The 13,336-nt window shown below is 39.7% G+C and overlaps 3 protein-coding genes across 3 annotated transcripts in view; all 3 read right to left on the reverse strand.

The window, feature by feature from the left end:
- The window catches only part of LOC135760957 (protocadherin gamma-A11-like), a 162,067-nt gene extending 153,254 nt beyond the window's left edge, over nt 1–8,813 (reverse strand). Inside the window, exon 1 of the mRNA XM_065275066.2 lies at nt 6,298–8,813. Coding sequence (XP_065131138.1) covers nt 6,298–8,703 — 2,406 coding nt within the window. The 5' untranslated portion in view covers nt 8,704–8,813. The remainder of the gene's footprint in view (nt 1–6,297) is intronic.
- On the reverse strand, nt 1,251–3,809 carry LOC135761038 (protocadherin beta-15-like). The gene has a single exon (XM_065275139.1). It carries the CDS (start codon nt 3,686–3,688, stop codon nt 1,280–1,282), a length of 2,409 nt encoding a protein of 802 aa, XP_065131211.1. The 5' UTR covers nt 3,689–3,809; the 3' UTR covers nt 1,251–1,279.
- Nucleotides 8,814–10,561: 1,748 nt separating the features above from the next.
- LOC135763161 (protocadherin beta-15-like) lies at nt 10,562–13,201 on the reverse strand. Its single transcript, XM_065275327.2, has one exon. It carries the CDS (start codon nt 13,010–13,012, stop codon nt 10,562–10,564), a length of 2,451 nt encoding a protein of 816 aa, XP_065131399.1. The 5' UTR covers nt 13,013–13,201.
- Nucleotides 13,202–13,336: the final 135 nt, after the last annotated feature.

Below are 13,336 nucleotides of genomic sequence, written 5' to 3' on the forward strand. Positions count from 1 at the left end.
CATGGTTTCTGTTAGGAGTACAAAAATTTACTGATGCAGTGTTTATTTTAACTCCGTGAACGTGGATTATTAACACGGTTTCCATTCAAACGTGAAGCGAATCTTATCAAAATTTGCAAAAAATGAAAAACAAACAAATGCAAATTAGCTGCGTTTCCATCAAGTTGTTCGAGCTAATGACGGTGGTATTTGTAACCTATTAACCAACAGTAAAACAAAACGAATTAAGGGATTTTTGATCGAAATTTGACGTTTCCATCACTCGTTTTTGATGAGCATAAATTATGGTAAATGACTGGATGTTTTGCTACGCAGTATAGAACATTAATCTCCCTGCATGCCAACAAGTTTATAACATAAATCACGTATTAAATAATGGACACTAAAAATATGCAGTGGATCTCCAGGTTTAGGATCAGAAGCCACTGCTCTCACTGAATGAAGTGAGTGAACCTGGATTGAACAGGTTTGATATGAATGCCATAATTTTCCAATATTAAGGTTCAAATTAAACTAACATTCTCTTGCGCAACATAAGCAAGAATACAACTTTCTAACACATTACCGAAATGCATCGTTACCGCCAACATCAACAATACACAGAACAAAAACGGCACCAGAGACTTTGCCTGTGCAGCACCATGGACAGCGACTTGAAAAAAGCGTTACAAAACAATGTTTTCATCTTTAATACCAATAAATACTGACAGTTTAAAAGTAACCTAACGTCAAAGCATACCTGATTTAAAAAATATAAATTGGCTAAATGTGCAAATTGTATTTATTTGTATGAACAATTGTAATTGAAGAATAAGATGGGCAAAAACGTTCATTAATAAATGTACCAGCCTTCTGAAAGACTAATAAATGGGAAAATTGTGGCAGCTCTCTTTGTTATCAAAAATTATATTATTATCAATGGAAAGAAAGTGAAAAAACCTAAAACAAGTAAGAGAAAAACTTTAAAGTAAAAACAAAAGGAATTTATTGTGGCAAAAGAGTTGACATTGACGAATTTGGAGATGCGTTTCTGCAGGTCGAATGATAGTAACTGAAAAGACTCTGCACTGTAAAGTTCATTTTAGAATCTGCATTTCACACACATATAAAAAAAAATAGTTAACCAATTAAGCATATAAATGAGACTCCAAGTTGTATGGTTTATCAAAAAGGCGAACCTAAGAATGTTAAAACGTTAGCCTAAAAAAAGAGCAACGCAAAATTAACATTTAGACATTGTCCCAAAAAATCTGCAAAAAGATAACAAAAAAATCATTAATCATACCACAAACGAATCACTAATATCTGCGTCAAGCCCCTCAAGATCATCTACAGCAGACTGAGTCTTTTTCAGCGTCAGGTCAGCAGTGAGCGTGCCCTCGTTATAAGATCTGACGAACTTGAAATCACTCGTGCGCGAGCCCGTTGTCAGGTATGTGTCATAATTGTAAGCGCTGCGGAGAGTTCCCTGTACCTCTGCGTAATTTGGAGGGAGATACGCGCTGGGAATGGCTACAGCTCCATCAAACAAAAGTCTCGGCTTTCTCCGGCGACAAAACCTTACGGCCAGGATGATGATGATAAAAGTCAAGAAGAAAGTGGAAACGGACACCAGAGCGATGATTAAATAAAAAGTGAGTTTGGAGCTGCTCTCGTCAAGAGACATGTCTTTTAGTTCTGGAACTTCAGCCTGGTTATCCGATATAAGTAAATATAATGCGCACGTGGCAGAGAGAGGGGGCTGTCCGTTATCTCTCACGGAGACAATAATGTTCTGCTTCATGCTGTCAGATTCAGAAAGGTCTCGCTGTGTCCTGATCTCCCCGCTGTGAACACCGATAGTAAAAAGTCCTGAATCACTGTCTTTAATGATGTGATAGGAGAGCCACGCGTTCTGTCCAGAATCCGCGTCCACTGCAATCACCTTGGACACAAGGGAGCCCGCCTGCGCAGCTTTGGGTACCATTTCGGTCATGAAAGAGTTTCCGTCCGGAGAGGGGTATAATATCTGAGGGGTGTTGTCATTTTCATCCGTTATGGAGACACTCACTGTCACGTTACTGCTTAGAGGAGGAGAACCGTTATCTCTGGCTAACACCAGCACTTTAAAACTTTTCAACTGCTCGTAATCAAACGACCTCACGGCATGAATGACCCCGGTGTCTCCGTTAACAGATAAAAACGAGGAAACCGGTGCGCCGTTGACATCAGAAGGTAACAGAGAATAAACTACAGTGCCATTCTGTCTCCAGTCCGGGTCTGTAGCTGATACTGAACAAATAGAGGAGCCCGGTTTGTTATTTTCTTGCACGTGAGCTCTGTAATTCTGCTCTTTAAATACAGGTGGATTATCATTCACGTCAGCTACAGTGAAGTGAATATTCTTAGTGGAAGATAAAGGTGGAGTTCCCTCATCAGTAGCAGTAATTGTGATATTATAATCAGACACTAACTCGCGGTCTAATTCACCTGTGGTCACTAAAGAATAATAATTTTTGATTGAAGGTACGAGTTTAAATGGGACGTTTTGCTGAATGGAGCAGCGGACCTGCCCGTTATTCTCAGAGTCTCTGTCCTGCACGTTAATGATGCCAACCTCTGTACCGGGTGACGCATTCTCCGGAACGGGACTATTTAGAGATTTAATTATTATAACAGGAACGTTATCATTGGCATCAACAACATTAATAAGAACAGTAGAGTAAGTGGCCAAACCTTGACCGTCTTTAGCTTGAATCGGAAGTTCAACTGAACTAGCCTTTTCATAATCAATGAATCCCGCTAGTTTAATCTCACCAGACACTTGGTCCAGGGAAAATGTATGTAGATGGGCATCAGACAAATGATCGAATTCGTATGTCACTGCTCCGTTTTGTCCCTCGTCAGCATCAGTAGCACTCACTGTAACCACTACAGTATCTACAGGAGAATTTTCAGGCAGATTCACTTTATAGACGGCCTGACTAAAGACTGGAGCATTATCATTAGCATCCAGCACAGTGACGTGTATGGCTACAGTACCTGATCTCGGTGGAGTCCCACCATCAACCGCAGTAAGAATTAAAGTCACCTCTTTCTGCTGCTCACGATCCAATTCTTTATTCAGCACGAGCTCTCCATATTTTCTTCCATGTTCACGGGAAACTACATTTAAAATAAAGTGATCATTGTTTTGTATTGTATATGACTGCACCGAGTTTACACCAATATCCGGGTCGTGGGCCCCATCTAATAAGTAACGAGATCCTTTGACTGATGATTCTTGTATTTCGAATTGTATGACACCATCTTTGAATTGTGGTGAATGATCGTTGATGTCCTGAATATTAAGAATGAAGCGATACAGCTCCAAAGGATTCTCTAGCACGAGCTCTTGTTTTATAACGCATGAAGCTTTCCTTTCACAAAGCGCCTCTCTGTCGATTCTCTCCGCCACGATCAGTTCTCCAGTATTCAGATTAATATCGCAAAATTGTTTGTCGTTAACTTCAATATCAATGCGAGCCTTACGAGATGACAGTCTTTTCACATCGAGCCCGAGATCTTTGGCTATATTTCCAATCACAGATCCGCGCTTCATCTCCTCTGGAAAAGAATAGCTCACGTCTCCAGTAGCGCTGTGCGCAATAAGCACGAAAAACACAAAGCCAAACATCTGACCAATAACGCTGAAGCTTTTAAAATCCATAGAGAATGTTTACACTACAATCCATAAAAAACATTCGACAAATAAAAGAAACAGAATGTAAGATTACAGCATGAGGGGGAAAACGCCGTTTAGGTAACCCGTCACCGCCGTCGATTTCCTATAAAGAAGGAGCTGCAAAGCCCTATGACATCACAATCGGGGTTGAGAGAACCACAATAAATACCAAAGGTTTCACTGGTGAACAGCGACACTATGAGTTAAGTTAAGAAACTGCAAACAATTTAATGCTTTAACAGCGATTTTAATGGTTATGGGGACCCACAGGATATTTTGTACGTTTTTCTTGTAGAACACATATAGTTAAGATTATTAACGTTTCTTCTAAAGAGCTTATGATTTGAATCACGTGTTAGGCAAGGGGCATAACCTAAATGTGCAGTGCTGTGGGTTTTTAGCATCAGGATTAGGAGCCACTGCTCTCACAGGATAAAGTGGTGGAATCTGGACTAAACAGTTTTCATATGGATATCATGATCTTTTAACGTCAAACTAACATTCCACTGGAGCGTGAAACAAGCACATATACATTTGTATATACGTTGCCAAACTGCATGTGTATCGTGAAGATCAACAATAAACAGAACAATAAACAGAACAAGAGACTCTCTCTGTGCAGCACCATGGACAGCGACATAGGGAAAAGCTAAGCAAAACCGTATATTCAATCTTTTTGAACTGGTGAAGTTTTGCTGACAGCTTAACACAGATCTGATGGCAAAAAGCATATCAAAACATTTTCACATATGTGCAAATTGTAATTTTTTTAATTGGATAATAAGATAAACAAAAACCCTCAGATATGCAGAAATGCACCTGGATTTTAAATGATTGATAAACAAAAAGTAAAACTCTAAAGAAGCTCTCTATATTATCAAAAGTAAGTCATCAATCCAAAAACACCACAGGGAAGCAAGCCTTACACAAAACAAGTAAAAGTTTACTCTAAAAACGTTAGGCTATATTGTTATTACCAAATCGATGAGTTGAGCCGGTTGGGTAATTTCACTGGATAATTTGGGTAGTTTTTGTGTAACAGAGGTCGCTGGGATGCAGGTTGGGTCATTTTACTAACAGTTGAAACAATGACGCATCGGCATGATTGTAGAAGCTTTAAAACGCTTCAGCGTGGGACGGTTTTCAGCGAGGACAATACTTTGTTTGGAGAAACAACATTTTATCAAAATTTTTATATATAATAACCCAAAATGGGTTGCATTAGAAAATGCATGTATGCAAAAATAGGACAGTTGACATGACACGAACGGCTACGTAAATTCTAAAAAAAAGTACTAAATAGCACTAAAAGTGGTTCACTGGCTCGTAATCATATGGTGATATAAAGTGGTTCCCCATATGACTACGAGCCAGTGAACCACTTTTAGCGCTATTTTGCACCAATTATTTTATATCAGAAGCTTCGTCATGGTAAGTCTGAAATGCCCACTGAATCGTGAATTATTTTGTAGTCTCACCCCATGGCGTCAATATTTGACGACACTTGACCATGCGTCAATATGTTGACGCGGAGGGTATACCTTTCGCGTCACTTTTTGACGAACTGGGGACTTCAATACTATCAGGTACGCGAAATTCTCTTTCCTATTTTCTTACCATTTTCTACCATTTTCGCGTCGGTTTAGGGTTAGATTTACATAATGACATCCCTACCCAAACCTATCCCTAACCCCAATGTCAGTTGACAACTGTTTAATTTCGCGTACCTAATAGTATTGAAGTCCCCAGTTCGTCAAAAAGTGACGCGAAAGGTATACCCTCCGCGTCAACATATTGACGCATGGTCAAGTGTCGTCAAATATTGACGCCATGGGTGTGAGACTGTGTTGACACTATCATGCTTTTTTAACGATTCAAACATCATCTTGGTTCAAAATTAGTCTAAAACATGTAACTTGAATAAATCATTTTGTCTAATTATTATTACGATAACCTTATCACTTTGTGTCAAACACAATCACGTTATTCAAAATCTGCCTGCCCCCACTGAAAACATAATATGAGCTTTGTATTCTTTTAAAGTTATGCATTCTTTTAATTTTTTATTTGGTCTGTTTTTAAGTATTTTTATGTATTAAAATAATAGCATATATATTTTTTAGAAAATGGTAATCTCAACTGTTGGGTAAATTCTAACCTATCTGGCTTATTATTAAATGTAACCCATTTCTTGGGTTCAAATAACCAACTGTTGGAAAAGCGCTAAAATAATCCATAGTTGGGTTGCTTTTAACCCAGGATTATTAAGAGTGCCATTATGGATACAAATAAAACTTAAGTAACTTAGTCTTTATTGCAAAAGTGAAATGGGTGTAAAAGTGCATAGCTACACAAAAATGCTGGGTTATTTTTTCGCCGCTGGGTTGTTATTTAACCCATGCTAGTTAGTTTCAACCAAAAATGCTGGGGTATTTTAACCCATTGTTGGGTCAAATATAAATATTTTTTCGAGTTAACTATAACCCAGCTGCTGGACTCGTCCCTTTTTGAGCCAGTGCTGGGTTGAAAATAATCCAGCATTTTTAGAGTATATCAGAAATTATACAAAAAGAGAAAAAAACTATTAATCATACCTGAAATGAATCACTAATTTTCGAATCAAGCCCTTCAAGATCATCTACAGCAGACTGAGTCTTTTTCAACGTCAGGTCAGGAGTCATCGTGCCGTCATTATAAGATCTGACGAACTTGAAATCACTCGTGCGTGAGCCCGTGGTGAGGTATGTGTCATAATTGTAAGCACTGCGGAGCGTTCCCGCGCCATCCACCTCTGCGTAATTTGGAGGGAGGTACGCGCTGGGAATGGCTACAGCTCCATCAAACAAAAGTCTGGGCTTTCTCCTGCGACAAAACCTCACGGCCAGGATGATGATGATAAAAGTCAAGAAGAAAGTGGAAACAGACACCAGCGCGATGATCAAATAAAAAGTGAGTTTGGAGTTGCTTTCGTCATGAGACATGTCTTTCAGTTCCGGAACTTCAGCCAAGTTATCAGATATAAGTAAATACAATGCGCACGTGGCAGATAGGGTGGGTTGTCCGTTATCTCTCACAGAGACAATAAGGTTCTGTTTCATGCTGTCAGATTCAGAAAGGTCTCGCTGTGTCCTGATCTCTCCGCTGTGGACACCGATAGTGAAAAGCCCAGGATCACTAGCTTTAATAATGTGATAGGAGAGCCACGCGTTCTGCCCAGAATCCGCATCCACGGCGATCACCTTGGACACCAGGGAGCCCGCCTGCGCAACTTTGGGTATCATCTCGGTCATGAAAGAGTTTCCGTCCGGAGAGGGGTATAATATCTGAGGGATGTTGTCATTCTCATCCGTTATAAAGACAGTCACTGTAACGTTATTGCTCAGAGGAGGAGAACCGTTGTCTCTGGCTAACACCAGCACTTTAAAACTTTTCAACTGCTCATAATCAAACGATCTCACGGCATGAATGACCCCGGTGTCTCCGTTAACGGATAAAAACGAGGAAACAGGTGCGCCATTGACATCAGAGGGTAACAGAGAATAAACTAAAGTGCCGTTCTGTCTCCAGTCCGGGTCTGTAGCTGTGACTGAACAAATAGATGCCCCCGGTATGTTATTTTCGTGCACGTGAGCTCTGTAATTCTGCTCTTTAAATACAGGTGGATTATCATTTACGTCAGCTACAGTAAAGTGAATATTCTTAGTGGAAGATAAAGGCGGAGTGCCCTCATCAGTAGCAGTAATTGTGATATTATAATCAGACACTAACTCGCGGTCTAATTCACCTGTGGTCACTAGAGAATAATAATTTTTGATTGACGGTACGAGTTTAAATGGGACGTTTTGCTGAATAGAGCAGCGCACCTGTCCGTTATTCTCAGAGTCTCTGTCCTGCACGTTAATGATGCCAACCTCTGTACCGGGTGACGCATTCTCAGGAACAGGGCTATTCAAAGATTTAATTGTTACAATGGGGGCATTGTCATTCAAATCTGCTATTTGTATGATTATTTTAGTGTCCGAAGAAAGTCCAGAGCCATCTTTTCCCTCAATAAACATTTCATATTTCACCTCCTCCTCAAAATCAACAGGGCCTTTCAATTTAATTTCACCGCTTTTATGATCTAGATCAAATAACTCTTTCGCAATTCCAGATATACGACTAAATTCGTAAGTCACTTTTCCGTTTTGTCCCTCGTCAGCATCAGTAGCGCTCACTGTAACCACTACAGTATCTACAGGAGAATTTTCAGGCAGACTGACTTTATAGACGGCCTGACTAAAGACTGGAGCATTATCATTAGCATCCAGCACAGTGACGTGTATGGCTACAGTACCTGATCTCGGTGGAGTCCCACCATCAACCGCAATAAGAATTAAAGTCACCTCTTTCTGCTGCTCACGATCCAACTCTTTATTCAACACTAACTCGATATGTTTGCCATCTGCCTTTGTATTAACAGATAAAATAAAATTGTCATTCTTTTCGATATAATAGCTTTGAACCCCGTTCTTTCCCACGTCTGCATCGTGAGCCTCATTAACACGAAACCGAGAGCCTTTATCAGCGTTCTCACTTATCTCAAGCTTTATTATGTTTTTAGAGAAAATCGGTGTATTATCGTTAATATCTTGAATTTCTATTGCAACATTATGTATTTCCAATGGATGTTCTAGAACTAACTCGAAATTAAGGACACATGAAAGTCTTTCTTTACAAAGCGCATCTCTGTCGATCCTATCTGTTACTGCAAGATCTCCCGTATTTAGATTAATTTCACAATATCGTTTTCTTTTACCTTCAGTGTCAATACGAGCCTTACGAGATGACATTTTGTTAACATCGAGCCCGAGATCTTTTGCTATATTTCCAATCACAAATCCGTGCTTCATCTCCTCCGGAATTGAATAGCTCATGTCTCCATTAGCGGTCTGCGTCATGATCATGAAGAACAAAAAGCCAAACACATGTCCACCAACCCAGATGCGAAGGAAATCCATTTTGGAAACATTAATATCAAAACAAATGGAAGGGGTGATGCAAAAACAACACAAAATCTATAACACGACACAAAGAACCAGAGTAAAGATCGCGACTGTCGACTGTCTCGACTATCTGGCTGTGCAAATACACAACCCACAGGGTGGAGACAAGAATTGTGTTACTGATGATAATAGTACAGGCAAACAGCGACACTAAGAGTACAATCAAGAAAACTGCATAATGTTTTCGGCACTCATGAACATTAAGTCGCTAAACAACACATTGCATAAATTCTAACAAAGTGAAACATAAGTGAGAAAACAAATTTTTCAACAGCATTTCAAAAAATGCCAACGCTTTGATATGTGTGCAAAAGACAAATTTCACTAAACACTGCTTGTGATGCATAATTGACAATAACTCGAAAAATAGCCAAACGACATCTACTAACACTCCACTGATTTTGAAAAAGCTCTGTGCTGAAGTTAGAATGTGAAATTTTAAGGCACATGGCAGGCATGAAGCCTAAGAAAAAAATCAATAAATCAACAATTTTCTTGTAAGTTAATAAATAAGACTTTCAGCATAAATCAGTGCGTAAAATACAAAGTTTAATACTTTTCAATCATAACCTTTCATGATTGACGATCTTAGTGTGAACTTAATATCAGTCTTTAATGGAAAACCTTTACAAAACATCGTGCAAAATCTCAAAAGTAATAATACCACAGCAAGAGAAGCAATTACAAAAATTTCGTAAATGCACACTGTCAGAAAAAGAAAACTGCAGCTATACCTTCAAGAGACACATCCGCTAAACAGTCATTAAACTGTAACAATATATAGGGGAAGAGAAGGTATTTCAAATCTACTTGATTCTCCTAATGTTACGACTAAATTGATGTATAATTTTGACCTTTTTAAAATATTTACCCTTTTTGTACAGTAAAAGGACTACATTTTCGGTATAGATTTTCTTTAAGAAATCAGACCTGAATTAATGCACTCAGTTCCGCATTAACGTCTTAAAGTCGCAATGAAATTGAAATGAAAAACTATATATGTATTTTTAATAGTGTGGTATTATTAACAAATGACTTATCTGTGAGCTTCATTATTTTTTAAAAATTCGTGTGTGCTCATAATCTTTAATCAAAAATGCAAATCTCCTCCCCTCCTCAAAACGATCTCTCCTCACTTCCGGTCAAAAGTATGGCAGGTGGGCGGGGTCCGGGAGAAGATCGCAGTGATTAGCAATTAGCAACACGACCCAACTTCAAACGATCCAATCAGATCTCGATGGACAAATTCAAATCCAGCCCTGCCTTATTTCATCTCAAAAGCCGTTTCATTCGGATATACGTCACCACGGGGAAAATAAGGCAATCGCTACTTCCGTTTCATGGCGACTTTAAAGATTCTTGACATAAAATGGTAAAAAATAATAAAGAAAAACTCCTTAAAATAAAACGAATAAAACGTTTGTCATGGAGTTTAAACGAAACCAGGCAACACAAATAACTGGATACAGAGTGGCAAACAATTTGTTAAATGAGATCAAATAAAAAGCTTCTTAAGACATGATTAAACGATTAAAGAGGTGCACAAATGCACACAACAAAAAGTGGCAACCAGAAAGGACACAAGCTTTTTTTAGAATTTAGCTGACATTATCCTAAACTGATTTCTTTGAAGTTACATATCAGGCAGTTATGAAAAAGTTTAATGAAACGTAGCTAATCAAAATGTGCTTAAAATATGTCACATATGCTATATCGTTTTTTTTTTACATAAGGAACAATGTCTTTATTACGGTAGACGATGCGTTCGGAATACAAAAAATGAGATCTATCTGACGTTTTAATGTAAGCCTACTTAACTAGAGATGTGGCAAAAAAGAGAAACCATTAATATTACCTGAAATGAATCACTCATGTCTGCATCAAGCCCCTCGAGATCATCTACAGCAGACGGAGTCTTTTTCAGCGTCACGTCAGCAGTCAATGTGCCTTCATTATAAGATCTGACGAACTTGAAATCACTCGTGCGCGAGCCCGTGGTCAGGTATGTGTCATAATTGTACGCGCTGCGAAGAGTTCCCGCGCCCTCCACCTCTGCGTAATTTGGAGGGAGGAACGCGCTGGGAATGGCTACAGCTCCATCAAACAACAGTCTGGGCTTTCTCCTGCGACAAAACCTCACGGCCAGGATGATGATAATAAAAGTCAAGAAGAAAGTGGAAACGGACACAAGCGCGATTATCAGATAGAAAGTGAGCTTGGAGCTGCTCTCGTCATGAGACACGTCTTTCAGTTCTGGAACTTCAGCCAAGTTATCCGATATAAGTAAATATAATGCGCATGTGGCAGAGAGGGAGGGTTGTCCGTTATCTCTCACGGAAACAATAAGGTTTTGTTTCATGCTGTCAGATTCAGAAAGGTCTCGCTGTGTCCTGATCTCTCCGCTGTGGACACCGATAGTAAAAAGTCCAGGATCACTAGCTTTAATAATGTGATAGGAGAGCCACGCGTTCTGTCCAGAATCCGCGTCCACTGCGATCACCTTGGACACCAGGGAGCCCGCCTGCGCAGCTTTGGGTACCATCTCGGTCATGAAGGAGTTTCCGTCCGGAGAGGGGTATAATATCTGAGGGGTGTTGTCATTCTCATCCATTATTAAGACAGTCACTGTAACGTTACTGCTCAGAGGAGGAGAACCGTTATCTCTAGCTGACACCAGCACTTTAAAACTTTCCATCTGCTCGTAATCAAACGATCTCACGGCATGAATGACCCCGGTGTCTCCATTGATGGATAAAAACGAGGAAACCGGTGCGCCGTTGACATCAGAAGGTAACAGAGAATAAACTACAGTGCCATTCTGTCTCCAGTCCGGGTCTGTAGCTGACACTGAACAAATAGAGGAGCCCGGTTTGTTATTTTCTTGCAGGTGAGCTCTGTAATTCTGCTCTTTAAATACAGGTGGATTATCATTCACGTCAGCTACAGTAAAGTGAATATTCTTAGTGGAAGATAAAGGCGGAGTCCCCTCATCAGTAGCAGTAATTGTGATATTATAATCAGACACTAACTCGCGGTCTAATTCACCTGTGGTCACTAGAGAATAATAATTTTTGATAGAAGGTACGAGTTTAAATGGGACGTTTTGCTGAATGGAGCAGCGCACTTGTCCGTTATTCTCAGAGTCTCTGTCCTGCACATTAATGATGCCAACCTCTGTACCGGGTGACGCATTCTCAGGAACGGGACTATTCAGTGATTTAATTATAATAATTGGGGCGTTATCGTTCACATCAACAACATCAATAAGTACAGTAGAATAACTGGCTAACCCCGGAACATCTTTAGCCTGAATAGCCAGTTCAATCGAGCTCTCCTCTTCATAATCAAGAAGCCCTGCTAGTTTAATTTCCCCTGACCGTACATCGAGGAAAAATAATTGCCGATTCTTTTCTGATAAATGACTAAATGCATAGGTGACTTCTCCATTTTGTCCTTCGTCAGCATCAGTAGCGGTCACTGTAACCACTAGAGTATCTACAGCAGAATTTTCAGGCAGACTGACTTTATAGACGGCCTGACTAAAGACTGGAGCATTATCATTAGCATCCAGCACAGTGACGTGTATGGCTACAGTACCTGATCTCGGTGGAGTCCCACCATCAACCGCAGTAAGAATTAAATTCACCTCTTTCTGCTGCTCACGATCCAATTCTTTATTCAGCACAAGCTCTCCATATTTTCTTTCATTATCCCTTGTCAAAACATTCAGAAGGAAGTGCTCGTTATTTTGCAACGTATACGACTGAACAGAATTTACACCAATGTCGGCATCGTGGGCCTCATCTAATAAGTAACGAGATCCTTTGTCTGCTGATTCCTGTATTTCGATTTCAATAACATATTCCGTGAACTGTGGTGAATTATCATTTATATCCTGAATATTGATAATGAATCGATGCAGCTCTAAAGGATTTTCAAGCACGAGTTCCTGTTTTATAACGCATGCAGATTTCTTTCCACAAAGCGCCTCTCTGTCGATCTTCTCAGCCACAGTCAATTCTCCAGTATTCGGATTAATATCACAATATTGTTTTCTGTTGCCCTCAGTGTCGATGCGAGCTTTTCGAGATGACAGTCTGCTTACATCGAGCCCGAGATCTTTGGCTATATTTCCTATCACAGATCCACGCTTCATCTCTTCTGGAAAAGAATAGCTTACGTCTCCATTAGCGATGTGCGCCATAAGCACGAAAAATACGAAGCCAAACATCTGAATAGAAACACTGAAGGTTGGAAAATCCATTTAGAAATGACAACTTTTAACTTATTAAAACAATCAACCAGCAAAAGAGATCTACTTTAAGCCCGCAGAATGAGACACAAATACAACAGAATTCGTCAGCGTCGACAATTTTCTATAAAGAAAAGGAGGTACCAACGTTATTGATCGCGTCATGAGCAGGGTGGAGAGAACTACAATATAAATACCAAATGTTTTACTGGTGAACAGCGACACTATGAGTTAAGAAACTGTACACAATTTAATGCTATAAAACACAGGGAACCCGGCGCATTGTGTCTCTTGTCTGACACACCCAGTTCAGAATATTAATCTCTCTCCCAAACT

This window comes from Paramisgurnus dabryanus, chromosome 16 (assembly GCF_030506205.2).
Source record: "Paramisgurnus dabryanus chromosome 16, PD_genome_1.1, whole genome shotgun sequence".
Classification (NCBI taxonomy): Eukaryota; Metazoa; Chordata; class Actinopteri; order Cypriniformes; family Cobitidae; genus Paramisgurnus; species Paramisgurnus dabryanus.